This window comes from Quercus robur, chromosome 8 (assembly GCF_932294415.1).
Source record: "Quercus robur chromosome 8, dhQueRobu3.1, whole genome shotgun sequence".
NCBI lineage: Eukaryota > Viridiplantae > Streptophyta > Magnoliopsida > Fagales > Fagaceae > Quercus > Quercus robur.
Window position 1 is genome coordinate 39,211,413 of NC_065541.1, and position 24,194 is coordinate 39,235,606.

The following is a 24,194-nucleotide window of genomic DNA, read 5'->3' on the forward strand; positions in this document are numbered from 1 at the left end:
TCAGCTGTTTGTGCTCTGGATTGTAAATGTTGGGACTTCTTCAATTCTGGGGCACTTTTGGACCAACATATCTAACTCCATGCTCGTTGATCCTTCCTCTAACGAGGCTATCTTTGCAATCTCGTTTGCTGCCATGTTCTGGCCTCTTGGGACCTGCATGAATTCCAATTTATTAAACTCCTAGGCTAGATGTTTCGTCAGTTTGAGGTATTTTTGCATTCTTTTCTCTTTTGCTTCATACTCTTCTTTGATTTGGCCTACTACTAATTTTGAATCGGTTTGGATGAGCAGGTTCTTAGCCCCGAGTGCCTTCCTAAGTCTCAGCCCCATTAGTATTCCTTTGTATTCGGTCTCATTATTGGTGGCTGGGAACTTCAGTCGGACTCCGTATCTGAGCATTTCTCCGTTTGGGGTGACTATGATGATCCTTACTCCCCCTTTCTTTTGAGCTGATGAACCATCACTGTGGATCATCCACCGTTCTGTCTCATAGGTGGGGTTGTCATCTTCTGAGAGGGTGAACTCGACAATGAAGTCCACAAGAGCTTGTACTTTGATGACTGTTCTGGGGTGGTACTCGATGTCAAACTGGCTGAGTTCAATCGCCCACTAGACCATTCTCCCTGCTGTCTGGGGTTTGTTCATGGATTTTTTAATGGGCTGATTCGTCATCACCAAGATGGGGTTCGCCTAGAAGTATAGTTGCAATTTGCGCGAGGCTACTATTAATGCGAATGTGATCTTTTCAATCCTTAGGTACTTGGCCTCAGCCTCTTGGAAAGCCTGACTAACGTAGTAAACTGGGAGCTGCTTCTTGTCTTCTTCTCAGATTAGGGCTGCTCTCACGACCGTAGCTGATACTGCCAGATACAGATATAGGTCTTCTCCTTGCTTGGACAGACTCAGAAGGGGTGGATTGCTCAGGTAACGTTTGAGTTCCTGAATTGCTACCTCACATTCGATAGTCCAGGCGAAAGCCTGTTTCAATGTTTTAAAGAAGGGCGGGCATTTGTCCGTTGCTTTAGAGACGGACCTATTAAGTGCCGCGATCCTCCCTGTAAGCTTCTGGACTTCTTTGACGGTCTTGGGTGACGTCATGTTGAGGATGGCTTGCATCTTCTCCGAGTTTGCTTCTATTCCTCTCTGGGACACAATGAATCCCAAAAACTTTCCTGAGGCTATACCAAAAGCACACTTACTAGGGTTCAGCTTCATCTGGTATTGTCTGAGCATGGTGAACGTCTCCTTCAGATCGTCCAGATGGGTCAATTCTTCCTTACTCTTGACAAGCATGTCATCCACATATACTTCCATGTTTCTTCCAATTTGTTCACTGAACATTTTATTCACTAGCCTCTGGTAGGTTGCCCCTGTATTTTTTAATCTGAAGGGCATTACCTTATAGCAGTAGAGCCCTTGACTTGTGATAAAAGCAGTTTTTTCCTGGTCTTCTTCAGTCATCTTTATTTGGTTGTACCCTGAGAAAACGTCCATGAACGTCAGTAGTTATGCCCGGCCATAGAGTCTACTAGCTGGTCTATCCTCCTTAAGGGGAAACTGTCCTTTGGGTAAGCTTTAATTAGGTCCATGAAGTCTACGCACATTCTCCATTTCCCATTTGCCTTTTTCACTAAGACTAAATTCGCGAAGCATTCTGGACAATACACTTCGCGTATGAAGCCTACTACTATTAGTTTGTTAACCTCGTCTGTAATGGCCTGGTTTCGTTCTGGGGCAAAGACCCGTCGTTTCTACTAGACGGGCTTCTTTTCAGGATTCACTTTTAACTTGTGCTTGATAACCTTCGGCGATATGCTAGGCATGTCCTTATGGCTCCATGCAAAGACGTCAAGGTTTTCCTTAAGGAATTGAATAAGCATTGACCTCATCTCGGGACTCAATGTTGTTCCTATCCTTGTTGTCTTGGTTGTCTTTCCTTCTACCAGCTCCACTTCTTCCAGGGCTTCTACTTTATGTTCTTCCTTTTCCTCGATCGTCCACATATGGTTCTCCTTGGCAGCCAATACGGCGTTGTAGCATTCTCTTGCCAGGACTTAATTTCCTCTTACCTTGCCTACACCGTTCTCTATTGGAAACTTCACCTTCAGGCAATAGGTGGACGTGGCTGATTTCCATTTGTTGAGTGTGGGCCTCCCAATGATTACATTGTATGATGAGGGGCAATCCACCACCAAGAAGTCTAACTGACGGGTCAATTGCTTCGGGTAGGTCCCTGCTGTCATCGTCAATGTCACTATGCCCTTGGGGTATACCCTGTCTCCACTGAAGTTGATAAGGGGGAAGTCAAATGGGCACAGTCTTCCAAGATCTAGCTTCAGCTGCTGAAAAGCGGGTAGGTAGATGATGTTTACGGAGCTGCCATTGTCCATGAGGATCCTCTTGGTATTGAACCCTTCAATCGTGAGTGTTATGACCAAGGGGTCATTATGAGGCTGCTTCACTCCCCTTGCGTCTTTCTTGTTAAAGGACATATCTTGGTTCATTTGTCTCTGCTTGAATGGGGGTACCATGTGGACTTTGTTCACCTGTCTTTGGCATGCTTTCTTGAGGGATCTAAATGACCCTCCTGTGAATGGCCCCTCTGCGATCGTCGTTATTTCCCCAATCACATTATGTGGGGGCTGGAATGGGTGATCCTCGTCCCTGGATGAGGACTCGTGCTGGCTTTTATTAATGTCTCTGAACCTGCTGGTTTCCCCCTTTTTCACATACTTCTGTAATTTTCCTTTCTGTATCAACTCCTCTATCTGTTCTTTTAGGTCCTGACAATTCTCTATGTAATGGCCATGATCTTTGTGGAACCAGCAGTATTTGTTTTTGTCACGGACGTTGGGGGATGAATGCAATGGCCTTGGCCACTTGAGGTAGTGATCATCCTTAATTTTATCAATAGGCATAACTAGAGAAGTGAATTTTACCGTTTTGGGGGGTTTTATCGTCTTTCTTTTTACCCCCGTCGTTGATTCGTTTGTCTAGCCGCTCCTTTTTCTGTCCTCTGTGATCGTCCTTCTTTCTTCCCTTATCTTTTGGCTTTTCTACATCCTTTATGGCGGTTAAAGCATCTTCGGCGTTCATATACTTCTTTGCCTTAAGGAGCATCTCTACCATCGTCTTAGGTGGATTCTTCGCAAATGAAACCATAAAATCTCTAGACTTCAACCTTACTTTAAAGGTAGTCAGCTGCACCATGTCGTCAGCTTCGTCTACCTCCAGAGTCTACTGGGTGAATCGTTTCACGTACAACCTCAATGTTTCTTTTTCCCCTTGTCTAATAGTGAGTAAATGGTTAACTGGTCTCTTCGGGCATTGTCCTCCGACAAAGTGGCTCAAAAAGGCATTGTTTAATTGCTCAAAACTTTCGATAGACGATTTTGGTAACTTCGTGAACCATTCCCTTGCAACTCCCTTGAGGGTTGTGGGGAAGGAACGACACAATATCTCGTCAGGAGGCTGTTGGAGGCCCAAAGTTATCTTGAAAGTGTTGAGGTGGTCCAAAGGGTCCTTAAGCCCGTCAAACAGCTCAAGTTGAGGTAATCGGAATTTAGACGGCACAGGACACTCCAAGACTGCCGTGGTGAATGGCGAATTTGTCGTCCTGACCATCCTATCCATACTCTGATCCGTCTGCCCTTTAATGGCCTTCCTTAGCTCGTCCATCTCTCTTCTCATCTTTCGGAGTAGGTCTGAGTGGGGTTCATCCGGGGTAGTCGGCCTTCGACGGTCACTCTTTCTGAAGCTATCTCCTTCGTCCTCTTGATTGGTTGCAGATCGGTTTTCCTTTTGTTGAAGCCGTAGCTTCATCTCTTGATTCTGTCTGGTGATCTCCACGACAGTAGCCGCAAGAGCCTAAACTTGCTGAGTGAGAGCGGCAGAATCTTGGTTGGATTCCATCTGAATGTGAAAGTTGATAGGAAACTACGCTTTTGACCTTGAGTATGAAAATCTCGTTCCCTACAGACGACGCCAAACTGATGAAGCGTGACTTCATCAGTCGAGTTGAACGTGTCTAGATGGATCCAAACTCTCGCTTGGATACCTACGTAAATGAAAAGACCGCTTCTTTCAAGGTGGTCACCGGTGTGGTGCCTGCCACAACGTCTCTGATGCCAAAGTTAGAATAGGAAAATACTTTGTAAAATGAAACAAAATAGCAGAATAACAATGAGTGTCTCTCAGAGTGTCTATGTACCTTGTGTTGGCAATGTGAGAGCTTTATATATGTTGCCTTGGATTCTAGCCGTTGTGGTTGTTAATGCCTTTCTTGGTAACGCTTCCTACCTAGTAATGGGGCTTTAATAAGCTCCCAACGGCCTGCATGGCTGGCTTTGTAACTGCCCAAGTTACTTATTGACTATATTGAATGACTTCCGTATCCTCGTAAGTGATGATTGGTTTCTTCGTCTGTCAAGATGACTTCATCATTCTCAGTGGCGTGGTCTCGTCAATCCCATCACAAAAAATCCATAAACGTTTCATTTTAATACAAAAATTTAAACTGTAACAATTGAAAAGTTTTGTTGGTTAAAAATCTTAGAGTTCAATACTATTGTTTGGTTTTATGAGAGAATCAATGATTGAATTTTCATTCCCTACTTACTGTAGTAATTATTAAAAAAATAAATAAAAAATTTATTAGACTAACAGTTGTGATAGGGTTAGACAATAAAGGGCTAATTTTATTTTATTTTTATTATATATTAAAAAAAAGCATGAATGCGAGTAGTTTGATTCAATGTAATTATAAATGCAATCCATGTGAATAGAGCTCAAATTGCAACATGTTGATACCCAAAAAATTACAACAACAAGCCTAACTCGGGGAACTAGACCATGGGCCTTATGTGAATACAGAGGATCCATTGTTCTATAAAGACACTCTTGTAAAAGAGGTTGAAGAACGATGAAGAATGGGGTAAAAGCCTATTAGCAAATAAAGAGAGAAAATGACCTTGAATAAGGTGTAAATGATCGAAGAAAATGGTCATAGAAAAGAGTCCTTGGAAATTCCATTAAAAAATAGGGCAAGCCAAAAAAAATCCCACCAAGGAACCAACCACCAGGATCGAGTTCCTTGGTAAGAGAAGAATGAAGGAGACGCACTATGCTCCAAAAGGTATTGAAACTATGCAATTGAAAATTGACTAATCTATACGAAAAGATTTGAGGGACCTCAGTCAAAGGGAAAAGTAAAAGGAGAAAGATGCTTGGGAGGCTTTCGAAGTTCACCCATCTCAAAAAAAAAAAAAAAAAAAAAAAAATTCTACTTTGAACCCAGATGGTCATTGTGGTCCTCTGAGATTTGATCTTCTCTCTTTCTAAACCCAGATAGTTATCGTGGCTTGATCTGGCTAGCTCATAATTGTGTTTTGGGTTTTGTTAGTTGATTGTGTTAGACTATCTGAGTTTGATCATGGTTTTGTATATGTTTTTGCTTGTTTAGATGCTAAGAAAATGAAATAAAAGAGAAGAAAATCTTGAATTTCTTATTTTCTGGGCAACCATGTTCTTTGGGGAAGAACATGAAGAACAATTATTTTTAACTAAAATTTTTAATATTTTTATTTTAAAATTTTTGATAATTAAAATTTTATTTTTTTTTAAAATAAAATAAAAATATTTTTAATATTTTTTTAATTCTGCTGTTTGTCACATGTGCATTTACTATCTCTGATGTAACGGTAGGGACTAAAACGAGAATCGTTTTTAAGGATATGGACTAAAAGCGGTAAAAATAAAATTTGGGGACCAAAGTGGGAATCGCCTGTAAATGTAGGGACGAAAATGTGATTTCCACATTTTTTTTCCTGGTCTCTTTAAACAAGTACATCAGCACATAATTAAAAATTGTGTGTAAAATAGTGTACCGTAAGATTAGTGCAAGAGAATAGAAGTGGTAAAATTGGACACGACCTACGAACCCGACACTACATGACATGAAAATAGCAAGTCATGGGTTGAGGTTTAATGGATTTGTGTCATATTCGGATTGACACAACGGACCCGTTTGATAAACGAGATGGGTTAAGGTTCAAGCTGTAGAACTCGTTTGATCCATTTGACCCGTTTAATTAAATGAAATTTTACGAATGTACCCTTTAAACCCTAGGTATATAAACTTATTAGTTATTGTAGTTTATTTTATTTTACATATTGTGATTGATTATTTATGATATTGTGATATGTTTTAGTTTTGAATGATTATTTGTAATGGAGTTACTTATTAGTTTTAAATTTTATATTTAAAATATTTATTTGCCTTTTTTTTTTCGCAAATATTTTTCTTCATTTTGATAAAATTAGATAAACAGGTCGACACGATTAACTTGTTTAATAAATGAGTCGTGTTATGATTGAGTAAATGGGTTGTGTTAATAAACATATTGAGTTAGTGTTAACTCATATAATCGAAAATACATGAATTGACACGATACGTACCTAACAGGTAAACACGAATTGTCAACCGTACAAGAGAATAATATTTACCCAAATAAATAGTTTCAAAAAGTTGTGACAAGCTGACTCTCACCTCTGTATTCTTGTTAGTCATTATTGAATCCTCTCCATCCTTCTCTTCTCTTCTCTTTGTTTGGCTGTGCAACAATGAGTAGAACCAGAAAAATACACCTCAGTCTTCAAAACCTATTTATGTTCAGCCCTCTCTACGTCTCCCTCTTTTTCTGCTACTTTACCAGCCCCATCTCTAGTGAATCACTGGCTCCTTACAACCCTATTGAGAACATAGCCCTTGACTGTGGCTCCTCTAGCAATAGTACTGGAATGAATAACCGGATTTGGTTGGCAGACAGTAACTCAAAACCCCAGAATTTAGCATTATCAGTTGTCTCTAAAGCACTTCAACCCTCCACCCAACTTGATCCAGTTCCCTACAACACAGCACGCCTCTCGCGCTCTGAATTCACCTACGTCTTCCCAGTCACTTCCGGCAAAAAGTTCATTCGTTTACACTTTTATCCAGCTTCCTACACAAATTTTAATCGCTCAAATGCGTTCTTCTCTGTCAAAGTTGGTCTCTTTACCCTCTTAAGAAACTTCAGTGCAGCCCTTACTGCTGACGCTCTTCACTTAGAAGGCTTTTCAAAGGAGTTCTGTGTAAATGTTGAGGATGAGAAAACTGATCTGACTATAATTTTCACTCCAAGTCCAGATGCATATGCTTTTATCAACGGAATAGAAGTTGTGTCAATGCCATCCAATCTTTATTACACTGCAATTGACGACCTAAACGGGTTGAACTTTATTGGTCAGAAGCAACATTTCCGCATTGAAAATGACATGGCCCTTGAGACAGAGTACCGTGTAAACGTTGGTGGACATGCCATCTCACCCGCTAAAGACACTGGTATGTACCGGAGCTGGTCGGGTGATGATGATTACTTGGTTGACGTCTTCAGTGGTGTTCAACCTAATAACCTGTCTATTCCCTTAAGCTTCAACAAGATTCATAATTATACAGCCCCAGAGGACGTGTACCGAACCGCTCGGACAATGGGTAGGTACAAAAACGTTAACAAGCACTATAATCTTACTTGGGAGTTTTCTGTGGATTCTCACTTCTTTTACATGGTGAGGCTTCATTTTTGCGAGTTTCAACCAGAAATTAACGACACTTCTCAGAGAGACTTTTATATCTATATGGCCAATCTAACCGCGGACGACCATGCGGATGTAATCGAATGGAGTGGTGGAAATGGGGTTCCAATTTATAGAGACTATGTTGTGCCGATCTTTCAAGGAAATGGGAAGAAAGTGAACCTCTCCATCGCACTGCAAGCAAACCCAGCTGATTGGCAGACTGTTTACAACGATGCTATTTTGAACGGGCTGGAAATCTTCAAAATCAGCTCCGACGACGAGCAGAGTCTTGCCGGACCCAACCCAGACCCAAGTCCGACATCAACTACAGTTTCGCCGCCACAACCATTTAGGAGAAAAAATAACAGCTCCACAATATTTGAAATAGTTCTGGGTGTGGTTTCCGGCATAGTCTTAATCGCTATCGCCAGTTTCTTCATTTTCCGGGCGGTCAAGGGCAGAGACTATGGTGATGGTGAGAGTTCTTGGCGGGGCCTATCTACTTTCTACACGAATACGACCAAGTCAACAAAGACCCGGAGGTCAACAACACTACCTACTGATTTATGTCGGTATTTTTCAGTGGCTGAGATTAGAGCAGCTACAAACAACTTTGATAATGTTTTCATTATTGGTGCTGGTGGGTTTGGTAACGTGTATAAAGGATACATTGATGGTTGGGCCAAGGCCGATCCTGTTGCCATCAAACGATTGAAGCCCGGGTCTCAACAAGGGGCCCATGAGTTCGAAACCGAGATTGAGATGCTATCTCAACTCCGCCACATTCATCTTGTTTCTTTGATTGGGTATTGTAACGATGGCAATGAGATGATCCTTGTGTATGATTATATGGCCCGTGGGACCCTTCGTGATCATCTCTACGGAACTAACAATCCACCTCTTTCATGGAAACAACGGCTAGAGATTTGTATTGGTGCGGCACATGGGTTGAATTACCTTCATACAGGTGCGCAGCGCATGATTATTCATCGTGATGTGAAGACCACAAATATCTTATTGGATGAGGAATGGACGGCCAAGGTGTGTGATTTTGGGTTATCAAAATTGGGCCCTACTAGCTTGTCCAAGGCCCACGTCAGCACAGTGGTGAAGGGTAGTTTGGGGTATTTGGATCCGGAATATTATCGACGTCAAAAACTGACTGAGAAGTCTGATGTGTATTCTTTTGGTGTGGTGCTGTGTGAAGTTGTGTGTGCAAGGCCACCCGTTGCACGTAGAGCAACAAAGGAGATTGTCAATCTAGCAGAGTGGGTCCGACAATGCTATCGCGATGGAAAGCTTGATGAGATTGTTGATCCATTTTTGAAAGGTACAATTGCATCAGAATGTTTGAAGAAATTTGTTGAGATCGCGACAGATTGTTTGCTTGACAATGGAACCGAACGCCCATCGATGAATGATGTGCTGTGGGGGCTTGAGTTTGCATTGCAGTTGCAAGAAAATGCAGCAGATGAAGAGGTCATGCTTAATGGGGTTGAAATTGAGATGATGGATGCTGAGAAAGCCCTCATCCATAAGTCCACAGTAGATGATAGTGGTGACATGTTCGGTAGTAGCAGTGGACAAGAGTCAAGTACCAATAGCAACACCAGGGTCACCTTTACGAGCAAGGAAGACCAAAGTTTTGCTAGTTTGGATTCGGATAGATTAATGTCTGTTGGGGCAGTGTTTTCTGAGATTTCTATTCCGAAAGGTCGATAAAAGAAGGTGCTAGCTGAATTTTTAGCGTGTCTTAGTAAGTCATTTTATTTCACATATGGATTATGTTTGATAAGATTACTACTTTTTAAATAAGAATATAATTATTGGCGTTCTTCTAGATGTTAATATTCCATCATAGATCAGATATGTACTAAGGAGAGAGAGAGAGAGTGAATAAGAATGACGTTGCGAATCATGTGTTTGTTGGATTGAACTTCGTCTTGGGTAAACAAATTATATACCGCTACCTATGTAGGCCATTCAATTTTTACTTCATGATCGTTCATCAAAAAAAAAAAAAAAAAAAAAAAAAAAATTTTTTTACTTCATGATCAGTGTTAAGAACCAATGATGTTGAGGTCCAAAGTAGAAATAATTATTTCAAGCATCTAACATGTATAACACCTCTCTTACCATTGGAATTTGCATGTGGGTGTCACACACTTATAAGGCCTCGTTTGGGAGGAGGGAATGGAATGGAATGGAAAGGAATGAAAAGAATCATTTTAGAATATTCTTTCATTTCCTTGTTTGGGAGTTTTAATGGAGAGAATGGAAAGCTCATTCCCTTGTTTGGGAATTTAAGTGGGAGGGAATGGAATGGATAAGAAGGAACACTCATTCCTCTCTATTCCCTTAAAACCTCAAATTTTCATTCCCCTCAAAATTGGGAGGAATGGGAGGGAATGAAATTAGATTTAATGATTTTTTTACTAAAACTCCCAAAATACCCCTATATATTCAACTCTTTATTTTAAAATAGGGATCTAATAGTAATATTATCAGAAAATGATTCCATTCCATTCCCTCCATGTTGCTCCCAAACAAGATTAGTTACATTCCATTCATTTTCATTCCTTTCCATTCTTTTATTTTAAAACATCCAAACAAGGTTACTTAATTCCATTCCATTCCATTCTTTTCCATTCCTTTCCCTTACTTAAATTTAGTTCATTCTATTCCATTCCTTTCCATTCCCTTATAATCATTCTATTCCATTCTATTCCATTCCCTTATAAACTCCCAAACAGAGCCTTAAAGGGTCATGTATTGTAAAATTAATGATGCGTTTGGAAGAAGTATATAAGATATTATTTTCATCTATGTTTTTATAGGATTTTATATAATTTTATGAAATATTAAAACTTACTCTAACTTTGTATCCATAATATTAATAAAGGTTTTTACCAATAAAAAGTAACAACTATCATTGAAGCCGTTTGGATTCGGTGTTTACTGCGTTGCGTTTTCACCCTTGTGTTTTTTTTTTTTTTTTTGGCACGCGTTTAAGGAGATAGTGTGGCTATTGTTCATGCACTGTTCATGAACAGTAGCCGCACTATTTGACTTTTCCACCTTTTTAGCACATCAGTGGGTCCCGTGAACAGTGCATGGGACCCACAAATCTCACTTTTCAGTAACTTTTTCATTAAAAATGGGTCTCACGGTACTATTCACACATTTAAAAATTATTTTGCTACAGTGTTTTCAGTTTCAGTAAAAATAAGCTCAATCTAAACGGACCTACTGTGTCATGCTAGGGAGAAAAGGAAAGGCTAGTAACTTAAAATTTTAGATGTTTGGGGAAGATTTTTGTCACTATATTCATGCTTATATTTGACTCTTAATTTACATCATTTAATGTCAGTCACCACTATTTAGTAATTTATAATTTTAAACTACAATATATATTGACCTAATTATTATTTTTTTTTACACTCTTTTGAGTGAACAAAAATCTCCAAATAGGCCTAGTGAAACAAAAAAAAATCATAATTCTATTTTTAATAACTGTAGAGGTGTCATGTATAATTGATGTACAATAAAAATAGTGCTAGTAGTGAGACCTTTTGTTAGTGATGTGTTAATCACAACTAGTCGCTAACCCGTGCGATGCACGGGATAGTTAAACAAAATTTATACACATTCACTTTTATTGGTACAATCATTTGAAAATAATTCTAACTAATACCCAAATGTAAGAGACACATTGACTTACTATTTAAAGTAGCCTTTTGAAGAATTTACACATATTGTGCAACTGAGCCTTAATTTCTCATCAACAATAAAAACATGGAAATTCAAAACATGGAAAGAAAATAAAAATTACAACAATTAATTCCATTATCTTTCATGCTATACTTTGTAATTGTACGGAATTAAGTCAACCCAATTTAAGTAGTTGTAATAAAATTGGCTTCTACTATTCTCTATTCTATAGAGATATGAACATATTGGATTTCTCAAACAATTACCGGTATTGCAATAAAATGATTTATTATTGAAAATAAGAAACAAAGAAAATCTATCTATAGCTTAAGAAACACAAAATGCTAAAATTAAAGAGATAAAATTTTCGGAGGACAAAATATTATAGATAATTTTAGAAACAGATTATACACTTAAAAGGGTTAGTAATTTATAGCACTTACCCCCCACTATTAGTATACAGACACCAAGTGCGGTCGTCGTAACCCTATCAAAAAAAAAAAAAAAAACACCCAATTAACAAAATTGATCCAAAAGGGTCTAAAAAGCACACAAAATCAATTCAAAAACAAAAATATGAGACAAAGTAATTACTTTCCGCTGCCAATGAAATTGTCTTTTGTATTGCTATTCCAAATTGCAACACTTATCTCTCTAAGGCCTTCAATTATGCAACCAATACTATGACTCACCATGCACTCGATATACAGATTTTTTTTGTATGCATATATCCGTTTAAAGGAAAAAAAAAGAAAAATCAATCAGTATATTTTTTGTGATTGTGCAAACCTTGTTGGCCCACTTGAGTCCACATGCATTACACAAAGTCCTCGGACCAACTGGCCCACGACGCATCATCGGAGTAGACTTTGAACTAATTCCACAGTGTGTACATCTGCACAGAGCATTGGGCAAGGATTTACAAAAAGAGAACATATAACGTTGTATTTATAAACAATCTATACACACACAAAACAAAATCAGCATAACTCACTATTAATCTATATAAGCCTCAAAAATATAAAGAGAAATTAAAGGGGTTGAATTTTTACGTTTGGAGAGAGAGAGTTTGCAGAAACTATAGTTTTATATTTCTTAACTTGAGAGAGGGGTAAGGTTGCTAGGGTTTTGAGGTGTTATAATGTTTTTATTTTTATTTTTTATTTTTTAAATATTGTGCTGACGTGGAAAATTATGGTGCCAGCAGAGGTTTCGGTTTTATATATATATATATATATATATATATAGATTAAAATGATGATGTGGAAAATTGTGGGAGTTTCAAAAGTTTCGGTTTTATATATATATATATAGATTAAACAGTTGAATGAGTTATGAAAACAAATTGTGAAATTTTTTGTGCCTCTATTGTTACTCCCCGCAAACTTGTAATGTAGCACATCTTTAATAGATTGGCTAAAATCCCAAGCCGCTATATAGAGGTTTTTTTTTTTTTTTTTTTTTTTTTTTTTAATTGAAAAAATTAATTTAAAAAAAAAAAAAAAAAAGCGCTCACACTACACATGCTTAATGTTATATATGGTGGCTAGCTCTGAATTGATGATTCTTTTTTACTTTATAGTGAAGGGATAGAGGGAGAAACAAGAGGAAATGGAAGTATAGTATAATACATTAGGGTAAAGATGTATATGACCAAAATATACTAATTTTAAGTAACTTAATTTGAAGAGCTTAATCTCCAATGACAATTGGTGGATTCCATCCATCTCATGACCACAAAACAACAACGCTATGAACACAACAAGAAGCCTTTGAAATCCTTGAGAAGAAGTCCTTGAAATCATCTAGTGGAGACTGTTAGGATTAGAATAGAAATCCTACTTGAAGTCATCCAGCCAAGGTCATTTGATCGGAAAATAAGAGCTTGTTTGGATGAGTGGGTTTTTGGATCATATCACTCACTTTTCATAACTGATTTCTCAAAACATGTGGGTCCCAAAAATTTTTTTGTGTTTGGCTTAGTTTTCAACACTTGTTTCTATCACTCAAAACTTAAAAATTTGAGTTAGAGTGATGGAAACAGGATATAGCAAATGAGGGTTTTCAAAAACTGAAAATTGAGTTATGAGTTTTGAAAATTGAGATATGAAAACTGAGCTATCTCTAAACCAAACGGGCCCTAAGTCTTTTTCGCGCTCTATGTGGGACTTAAAAGAGGAGTCAAGCTGAGATAAAGATTCTCTTAAAAAAATCATCAAGCTACACATGGATCTCTAGGAGACCAAGTCAATCCTTGCATGGCGCTTCTCTCCAAATTATGGGCAACTCTTACATAGTTCCAGAATAATGAGGAGTTGTTTGGTAACGTTGTTCTAGTAATGTTGTTTGTATTTTTTGGAAATACGTGTGGATGAAAAAATATGTGAAAATACGTGTAATGTTGTTTAAAAACTGAAAAATGTTGGTTAACTACCATAGCAAACGGCCCTTTAATGTTCCAAGTTCTCACATAAGAGGTGGGTTCTATGATGGGTCTCACGTGTGGATGTGGGGCTCACTCCTTTTGTTAGAGCCCGATCTAGGACTATGTAAGTGTTTTCATTTTATTATTATTATTATTATTCCCTTAAAATCATATTCACAAATTGGTATTACATGGGTTACTAGTAGAGAAATTTAAGCTACCATGAACGCATTATTTGTTCCATCCACGTTGCTTTATGAGTTTTAAGGTATATACTCATTGGATCTGAGGTGGTCTGTCAAAGTTCATGGATGTCGCATATGGTTTGGGTTAAGAGTCCTACTCATGTTGAAATTGAGTTATGAAACCAGATAACTGCGGCATAAAAAAAAATTGTGGGTGCTAAAATTAATAGCATCAAAGCATGAAATTGTCGAGACTAGATCACTTTTTCTACTTACAATCATTGACGCCCTAAGTCTTGAAGGGGCATTTGTAGTAGGCAAAAATTTGTTCAGCCAATCTCATGTTGGGTTGGCGAGTTTGATGCATACCCTTATTTTTTAATATTGTTATTTGTGAAACCTTAAGTTTAAATTATATTAGAGCATCAGCATTGAAGAATGCTACTCTATCCTATTTTACCATCCCAAAAAGCTACTTTATCAATTATACCATACCATTTTACAATACACCCTACATCCAAAAACTCTATTATTTTACTTTTTCATTAAAATATTATTTTTTTAATCTTTCTTTATTATTTCTTTTACATCATCACTTTTTTTCAACTAAAGGGTGGAATTTGATGCAAATGTTTTTTAGCTATGAAATGCCAAAAAGACCTTAGATATGGCATTAGCATTCTTCAATGCTGATGCTCTAGGTGTCTATTTTTAATACTTAATTTTAATTAATAATTTAGGAATGTCCATTTTTTCAATTTCACATGTTTATCTTACAATTATCAAACTTATTTTTATATTGATTTATTTATTTATATTTAAATCATAAGATTCATAGGGTGACCCAATGATCCGGCTCCTTAATTGTGTGTTGGCATTTGGTTTGGGTTTAGCAAAAAGCCATAATAATAACAACAACAATAGAAAAGAAAGTAGATACCAGCCACTGATAAAAATCCAAATCAATGTCGACGTCCCTACTCTTGCATTCATCTTCATCTTTTGATAATAATGCATGCTTGTCTCTTCCATAAAGTTCTTCCCTAGAAGTTCTCATGATTGTATTATATCTCTTTTCCTATCTATTGCGAAAAGGACCGAATGATTTTTTTTCATATGAGACAAAAGATAACGTTGTTTCTTTTCTTTATTCTCATTATTTTAAAGCGGGGGAACAGGAAAATTGGGGAACCAAGAGCTGGCATGGCAATTACAAATCTCCCCGTTCGTATATAGACTTTTAAATAAAGTAGTATTTATTATACACAAATTGTTTTACATATACAAATTGTATGCAATAAATTTAACCCCTTTAATATTATAGCTTCACTTATTGAGCTTTTTGAATATTAACATATTTGGAGGTTGTTTTGCTCTTGGCGCTGCTCCTGTAGTTTTCTGATTATTCTCCAATCTCCAGAGCAAGCCCACCCTTGTTGGTGCATTCCACCGATCTTTCTTCTCTTCAATAAATCTTTTTCGTTGTCTATCAATAAAAAGATATGAAGTTTAATTATATATATATATATATATATATATGAAGTGGCACCTTAGAAGAAAATAATGACATGGCACTCAATTTAATTAGTTTGGCAACTCGGTTAGGAGTGAAATCTGTCTTAAGAAGATATTAAAATGTTAACCTAGACCAGATTTTGCATTGTTTATTCTATACGTCTCCGGTTTATGAGTTTTGTTATTTAATTTGTATTAGAGATTTCTATTTGTTGTATACTTGTATACAAAATCTATTTATTGGTGTTGTTTATAGAATCTATTTGTAGTAAGAGTGTTACATAATTACAAAAACTAAATTGTTTCTTAAAAAAAAAAAACATCACAAAAGTAAATGATTTCTAGCTGCAGTTGTTTCCTACACCTCACTCATGGAAAGAGAGCTTGACAATAAGTGGCGGAGCCGCAAGGGAAAGCAGTGCATTTAAGGAAAGCAAGCCAGTCAAGAGTTAGGAGCATCCACTCCTTAACAAAACAACCAAGAAACTAAGGAGTTCAACTACTCTCAATCTTCCCAAGGGGGATATAGAGCTTGACAAGTGGCAGAGCCAAACACAAGGGTGGGGGGCCATTGGCCCCCAAAATTTTAAGAAATCCAATTATATAATATGTAAATTATTTACATTCTAAGAAATGTAACTTGTAAAAATTGTAGTCCCCCAAATTTTGAGTCATTTCAAAATTCAATGGTGCTAATAAAAGAATGAGAAATTATATTTAAAATCATATAATTTAAGATATTTAACAAATTAAACTATGTAGTTTCAAAAGTAACAAATTTAGCCTTGATGTTTGAAAAAGTAGCAAATTAAACTAGGTTTGTCCAACCCAATTGGTGGTCAGACCCACTTGGTAAATCTGACTGGACCCGGGCCGACTGTTGCTTGACCCAATTACTCCGACAGTCCGCAGTGGGCCTATTTCTCTAGAATCCAACACCGGCAGTTCAGTTTTAGATCTTCTCCCCAAAACTCTAAGAAACCCAAACCGACCAAGATGTATAGCATTTCCTAGCGAGATTTTCTAGGCCTGGTAAGATGTCAGCTAGATCCAATGAAATCTCCACTGGATTTGGCAAGATCATACCGGATTTGGTGAGATCTCGTAGGATTTGGTGAGATTTCGCTAAATTTGGCAAAAATACCACCAAAATTTCGCTGATTTTTGCCATTACCATTGTAACCTTTGTAGGCCATCCAATTCTTTACTTCATTAGTGTTAAGAACTCCTTTGTTAGGGTAAAATCTTTTGTTTCAATTCCTAGGTGTGAGCAACTCAATAGTTAGTGCTATTCATTATTGCAAACCACAGAAGTTGAGCTCCTAAATAGCAATGATTATTTTATGCATCCTACATATTATCTCTCTCATAATATGTGAGTCTCACACAATTATAAGACTCACATATTAATGTAAAAATAATGAACTAATAATTTATATGCATGATCTATAAAATACTTTCTTTTTCATATATGTTTTTCTAGTATTTTATATAATTTTAATAATAACTTTAACTTTCTATAACATTAATTAAAATAAGAAACCTAGTGGTTTTTTTTTTATTTTTTTGGGTAGAAAGGGACCATACTAATTAGATGGAAGTAAGTATGTTACAAACATAGGTAGTCTTATCAATGGCTAACAAATCCTCCACCACAGACAATGGATTATTATACAAAACAAAGTCTCACAAAAGCTTTGATCCTAATTTAACAAATGCATCACATTGGTTAGCTTTGCAATAAATATGTTCAATCCAAAACCTAAGAAAAGCTTTTAATAGGTTCATACAATTAGAAAGCAACGGCTCCATTAGATGAACTATGGCCATAGCATCAAGTTCTATAAGAAGGTTAGAGATCCCTAGAGTCCAATGCTGGGAAGAGCCATCCCTAAGAGCCTAAAGCTCAGGCAAACAACTTGACAAAGTACCCATGCCTATTAGATTTAGACCCCTAAGACAAAATAGTGTTTAAGTAATTTTAAGGCCAAGTTATTAATTAGATTAATTATGCAAGCCTTAGGTTAAACAAATAATCAAGCATACCATGCACAACAGAAAAATAAATAAAACAAGATATGATGACTTAGGATACCTTATGAAATAACTTGTTCCAAAGGAGAAACCTGGGGGGACCAATCCCAAGATGAACAATCCACTATCAGATGAAGATTTACAGTCAAAATATCAATTCATAGTAAATCTAACTAGAGTTAACAAACTTAGCTCTAAATCCTGCAGACTTCTCTCATATAGATTAGTTCTAAAACATGAACCTCAGTCCATAACTCCAAGATCACCCTTGAAGGTTTTTTCCAACATAGACCTCTAGTCTATGACTCCAAAACCACCCTTGAAGGTTTAGATCTAGCACCTTTGATGACTGGTTTGAAGCAACTTCAGATTTACCAATTCAGATTGTATGTAGATTGATTTTCGGTTGTGACTTTGAAAGGAGAAGGTACAGAACCTTTTTTAGATCTCAAAAGAAAAACTCCAGAGTCTTTTCAAAACTTGCCTTAGGGTTTCTTTTATATATTTAGTTAAGTAGATTTGAAAACCTAATTATCTAATGGGCTGATGGGCTAATTTTTTGATTCTACAGATTCGTATTTTAATCAATCAAACATTAGCTTTGATCAGTTGAAACTGCTAAAATTTGATTCCTTAAATCTTTAGCTTCCTTGTTCTTGTACACTAACTAGCAACATCTTAAGCACTGTTCAATCATACCTATAGACACTATGATTTATATCTAGACAAGTTTGTGCTCTCGTGATTGCCAACAAATCTATACACATATAGAACCTATCAACCTTTAAAAAACTCCTTAATCTACTCTCAATTTTGTTTCGATGCAATCCCCTTGCTCCCGATTTGTCTGGGGATCCTATAGCTAATCTGTCAGTCTTAAGAATAACCCAACTATTCAGAGGTTTTTCCCAAGACACCAAGATAAAATTTGTGTTTAGATATTATGGCCAAGAGTGTAAAACTCAACAACTCTTCTGAGTTCTAACACAAAATTTTAGACTTGGGACTAGTTGCTCTGATCTGAAAATAAACTATTTTATAGTGAAGCCAAAGTTATTGTACACCCATAGGGAAAATGATTTTTTTAGTACATGCCAAGGCATTTAGAAAAACTAGTGGAGGAAGAATTGATATAGAGTCACTCTAATAAAGGCATTGAAAAGTAGCCCATATCTATGGGAGGGATCCCAAGTTTTGTCTAGAAATCTTTATCGAATATGCAATCATAGAGAACATGTAGAATTGATTCACTCTAGTGAGAAGAATCTTATTGTTAGGTGAAGATTTTTGCCATTATATATACTCAATTTTTAATCTTAATTTAATCCAGTTGAAGTATCTGGCACTTAGTTTTTAAAAATTTAAAACTACATTAAATTAGAGCATTAGCATCCGGAAGTCTAAAAAGAATCCCGATTTTACACTCTAAAAACCTACTTTTTCTATTTTACAACATCATTTTACAAATCACCCAACATTCCATTTCTTATTTTTATTTATATTCATTTATTTATTCATTTCTCATTCTCTTCCTCTCAAACCCACACAACCAACCCAAAAACTCATCATCCATTCCACAACCAGCCACCACCATTCACCTCTCTCTTCTTCTCAAACTCACACAACTAGCCAAAAAACCCACCATCCACTCCACAACTAGCCATCACCACAATTACTCACCACCACCACACATAAAACCCACAACCCACTAAATGACCCATAAAACCCAAGCTATTGCCCTAATCCAGCAACATCACAATCGGAACAAACCGACAAACCTAGCCACACCCATGCCACCAATTCGGCAAAATCATGGTCGGAACAAACCCATAAACCTAGCCATACCCACACCCACACTCATTAAACCCGCCACTGCAGTACCATCCACCATCGCCAACATCAAACCTACTACCACCTCCACCAACAAAACCCACCACCATCTCAACCAACAAAACCCACAAAACTCATCACCACCATTGTGAAAAAAACACACCACCACCTCCGCCAACAAAACCCAAGAAACCCACTACAACCACCATGGGATCAAAATCCACCACCAATCGGGAACAAAACCTATAAAACCCACCACCACACCGTGCAACATCACAACCCCTACCCCCACCACTGTGCACTACCCAAAAACATATAAAAAAAAACCCATCTAAATAGCACCACTACACCCAAATCACAAAGCCACAATACAAGAGAGGACTACCAGCAATGGGCAGTGAAAGGTGGAGAGAAGGCTAAAAACAGAGAAGAGGTTGAAGAGAGAGAGAGAGAGAGAGAGAGAGAGAGAGAGAGAGAGAGAGAGAGAGAGAGAGAGAGAGAGAGAGAGAGAGAGAAGATATTAATTAAAAAAAAAGATACAACCTTGCTGCAGTAAGGTTGTATAAGTAGAACTTTACTGCAACAAGGTTATAAAAAGTTATAGCAAATACACACTTGTATGTTGCTTGTTTTTTGATGTTTTGGAGGCTAAAATAATATTTTTAGAGTTTTACAACTTTGAATACTAATGGTCTTAGCAGCCTACTCAATTTTTCTTTCTTTCTTTCTTGGTTGAAAACTTCTGCAAATAGGTCTATTAGCACAAAAAATCAGGATTTTAAAACCTAAAACTGATCGGCTGGTCAATTGGGAACCGGACCCTAAATCGATCAAGTAAAATAGCCAAAATTGGTGGTACAACCAGTAAAAATTGGGAACTGGACATTTTTCGGTTGTTTAATGGTTCTAGTTTTTAAATCCATATAAAAAAAAAATATAACTTTCTTTTAATAATTGTTGAGGTGTGTTGGAGCATTTTAATATTAATTAATAAAAATGAATAAATATTATAACATAAATGTAAAGATGTGGGAGTGAATATGGAAGATGAGGAGTTAGTGAAAATGTTTAAACTCAAATTGAAAAGGAAATAGACTATTTTATTCTTTTTAATTATGGTGATTGTGGGGCCCGACAACAGATGGGCCAGATCCACCTATTCACATGAATACTTAAGGCCCAGGCCGAAGAGGATAGTAGTCCCAGCCCAATAAACGCAAAGCACCAATGGGCCATAGAAACCGCCGAGGAGGGTACAGCCCTCGGCTAGCCCAGAGCTACACTAAGGAAAGGGGTAAAAGCGGCATAGGGATAATCTTGTAAGAAATCTAAAATATCTAGGAAAGGCTGCCCAAACTACCTGCCCTAGACGGAGCTTTGCCTCTCACAGAGTCGTGTCTCTTTAGCCTACTCAACCACTCCCAACAACTCAGGTCTTAAACTGATGGGACAAGTGTCAGGCTAGGAAAGTTCGACCCTACACGTGGACGAAGGAAATTGAATGCATGCTAATATAAAAGGAAAATTTGCAACCTAAAAAGGGGGCCTTCCAGAAAGGAGAGGACCAAAGGGGTGAACACCTCTAAATCATGCAGGGAAAACTTAACAAAACCACAGCCGAGTAAACATGACTTAGCCTTTCGACCCCACTCTCTACAAATGATATTGCACGGGTCCATTTACGTGCGAACCCAACCCTACCGTGGTCAAACGCAAATCGTGTCCCTACAATTGGCGCCGTCTGTGGGGAGGCTTGCATGTTAGCTCGAGCGGTGGCGAAGTAGAGCTTCTCTCGAACAAGGGGCTATGAAGGTGCCTATATCACCGGCGACATATTGCTGATACTCCAACATAAGCTCTTGCTAGGGGCTACGTTCCACGTTGTCAACGACATGGACAAGCCTAGGGGCTTCAAACACCAAGCCAGCTCCCCCCACCTTATTTGAGGAGCTAAACCTTCAGAAAACAAACTACTTAAAAAGAAGAATACAAGTTTTGGACAGAACCAAGGCCTTGCATGGTCCTCGGACTTAAGCCTCTGGGGAAACCAACTACTTAAAAAGAAGAATACAAGTTTTGGACAGAACCAAGGCCTTGCATGGTCCTCGGACCCAAGCCTCTGGGGAAACCAACTACTTAAAAAGAAGAATACAAGTTTTGGACAGAACCAAGGCCTTGCATGGTCCTCGGACTCAAGCCTCTGGGGAAACCAACTACTTAAAAAGAAGAATACAAGTTTTGGACAGAACCAAGGCCTTGCATGGTCCTCGGACCCAAGCCTCTGGGGAAACCAACTACTTAAAAAGAAGAATACAAGTTTTGGACAGAACCAAGGCCTTGCATGGTCCTCGGACCCAAGCCTCTGGGGAAACCAACTACTTAAAAAGAAGAATACAAGTTTTGGACAGAACCAAGGCCTTGCATGGTCCTCGGACCCAAGCCTCTGGGGAAACCAACTACTTAAAAAGAACCATACAAGTTTTGGACAGAACCAAGGCCTTGCATGGTCCTCGGACTCAAGCCTCTGGGGAAACCAACTACTTAAAAAGAAGAATACAAGTTTTGGACAGAACCAAGGCCTTGCATGGTCCTCGGACCCAAGCCTCTGGGGAAACCAACTACTTAAAAAGAAGAATACAAGTTTTGGACAGAACCAAGGCCTTGCATGGTCCTCGGACCCAAGCCTCTGGGGAAACCAACTACTTAAAAAGAAGAATACAAGTTTTGGACAGAACCAAGGCCTTGCATGGTCCTCGGACCCAAGCCTCTGGGGAAACCAACTACTTAAAAAGAAAAATACAAGTTTTGGACAGAACCAAGGCCTTGCATGGTCCTCGGACCCAAGCCTCTGGGGAAACCAACTACTTAAAAAGAACCATACAAGTTTTGGACAGAACCAAAGCCTTGCATGGTCCTCGGACTCAAGCCTCTGGGGAAACCAACTACTTAAAAAGAAGAATACAAGTTTTGGACAGAACCAAGGCCTTGCATGGTCCTCGGACTCAAGCCTCTGGCGAAACCAACTACTTAAAAAGAAAAATACAAGTTTTGGACAGAACCAAGGCCTTGCATGGTCCTCGGACTCAAGCCTCTGGGGAAACCAACTACTTAAAAAGAAAAATACAAGTTTTGGACAGAACCAAGGCCTTGCATGGTCCTCGGACTCAAGCCTCTGGGGAAACCAACTACTTAAAAAGAAAAATACAAGTTTTGGACAGAACCAAGGCCTTGCATGGTCCTCGGACTCAAGCCTCTGGGGAAACCAACTACTTAAAAAGAAGAATACAAGTTTTGGACAGAACCAAGGCCTTGCATGGTCCTCGGACCCAAGCCTCTGGGGAAACCAACTACTTAAAGGGAAGCATACAAGTCTCAGACCCTCAACACCAAAAGGGCCGATATGAAATGGAGTAACATGTTTCTAAAAACATAATCAAAGTCTCTCGATGCTCAGTCACCCCCTTCAATGAATTATTTGGAGTTCATCGTTTCTCGGACAGCATTCCTGCACATATCACGGGACGTTCAACCGATACCTAGGTTAGTTTCCTGAATTTAACTTATTGTCAATTATTATTATGCCTGGTAGTATAGGTAAGTTAGAACGAATTAGAACGAGTTGAATCGTGTTTCAAGGGGCTCCTGCCCTAAGTAGCGCTGAGAGAAAGCACATACGGGGAGTACACTCATTCACGAGGTGATGTGCCAAAAGAACCATACCCAAAAACAAGTATATAAACTGCTATTTTTATTACGATGAAGAAATAGTACATCGTGCAATGAAAAGCTGGAATCAGCCTACGTCAAAGCTTACTACATGAGTACTACATAAGCAAGAAAAAGAAAAATACAAGAAAGCTGTAGAAAGCCGAGGAGGTATGTCGGAGGAAAGGTTGGCTACAGCTCCGAGACCTTATTCTTCCCCCGCACCCTTACCTGCCCATAACTCAGGCAGCCAAAAAGACCCAACTTGAACCTGACACCGTTGAAGAAAAGGTGCAGGGAGTTGAAGGTGATGGGGCTTTCTCTAAATATACACCTGCCGTAAAGCAGAGGCGCTGATGGAGGAAAACCCTTCTTCTGCCATACCAAAGTGTTGGCATGAACAGAGACTGCTTCGGATTTTGTCTAAAAGAGGGAGAGACGCCGTTCTCCCTCGGTGGAGATGGAAAACTCTCCTGAACTTGTGCTTCCTGTGTCCATACCTTACTGTTATAAGCCTCATGAAGACACGGCGCTTCTGCGGCGGAGACATTTCTTTTTTCCCAACCCTCACTTTCAACATGTAATGCCAAGAAGGGAGAACTCCGAATATGGAAGCTGTGATGTGGGAGAAAATCTGAAGGATTTGTGCGTATATAAAGCAACTTTCTCTCCTTCCCATTTATTGGAAAAGACAAGGTGATGGCAGTCAACTCATGTGGCTTCCCAAGAAACGCTACAGACAAAACAGTCTTGGCTCAACTTCCAACATCAACTGCAACCACAAGATTAAAGAGCCTCGTAAAGGTGCACCTCGGTCCCCGTGACATCAGAGAGTACCACGTGGCCAGAAGTTGCAGAAATATCTCTTAAATCAGGGGCTAGGTGGATTCGTGGCCCCGGGCCCGCTTTGGGTAAGGGCCCAGGTACTTTGGCCGACGCCGAGCAATGACCATGGCCGAGAACAACCACTGTTAAGCACCTCGGGAAATGCTCAAAGGAAGGGAAAATTTGAACTCAAGGTCTCGGACAGAACCTAAGGCTTGCATGGTCCTCGGACTCAAGCTAAAAGGGAAAACCAAGTGCTAATGCGGACATTGGTCTCGGACAGAACCTAAGGCTTGCATGGTCCACGGACTCAAGCTAAAAGGGAAAACCAAGTACTAATGCGGACATTG

General features: G+C 38.5%; 1 protein-coding gene across 1 annotated transcript; it reads left to right on the plus strand.

Moving 5' to 3' along the window:
* The first annotated feature begins 6,524 nt into the window (after positions 1–6,524).
* LOC126695452 (receptor-like protein kinase FERONIA) lies at positions 6,525–9,448 on the plus strand. Its single transcript, XM_050392210.1, has one exon. It carries the CDS (start codon positions 6,622–6,624, stop codon positions 9,334–9,336), a length of 2,715 nt encoding a protein of 904 aa, XP_050248167.1. The 5' UTR covers positions 6,525–6,621; the 3' UTR covers positions 9,337–9,448.
* Positions 9,449–24,194: the final 14,746 nt, after the last annotated feature.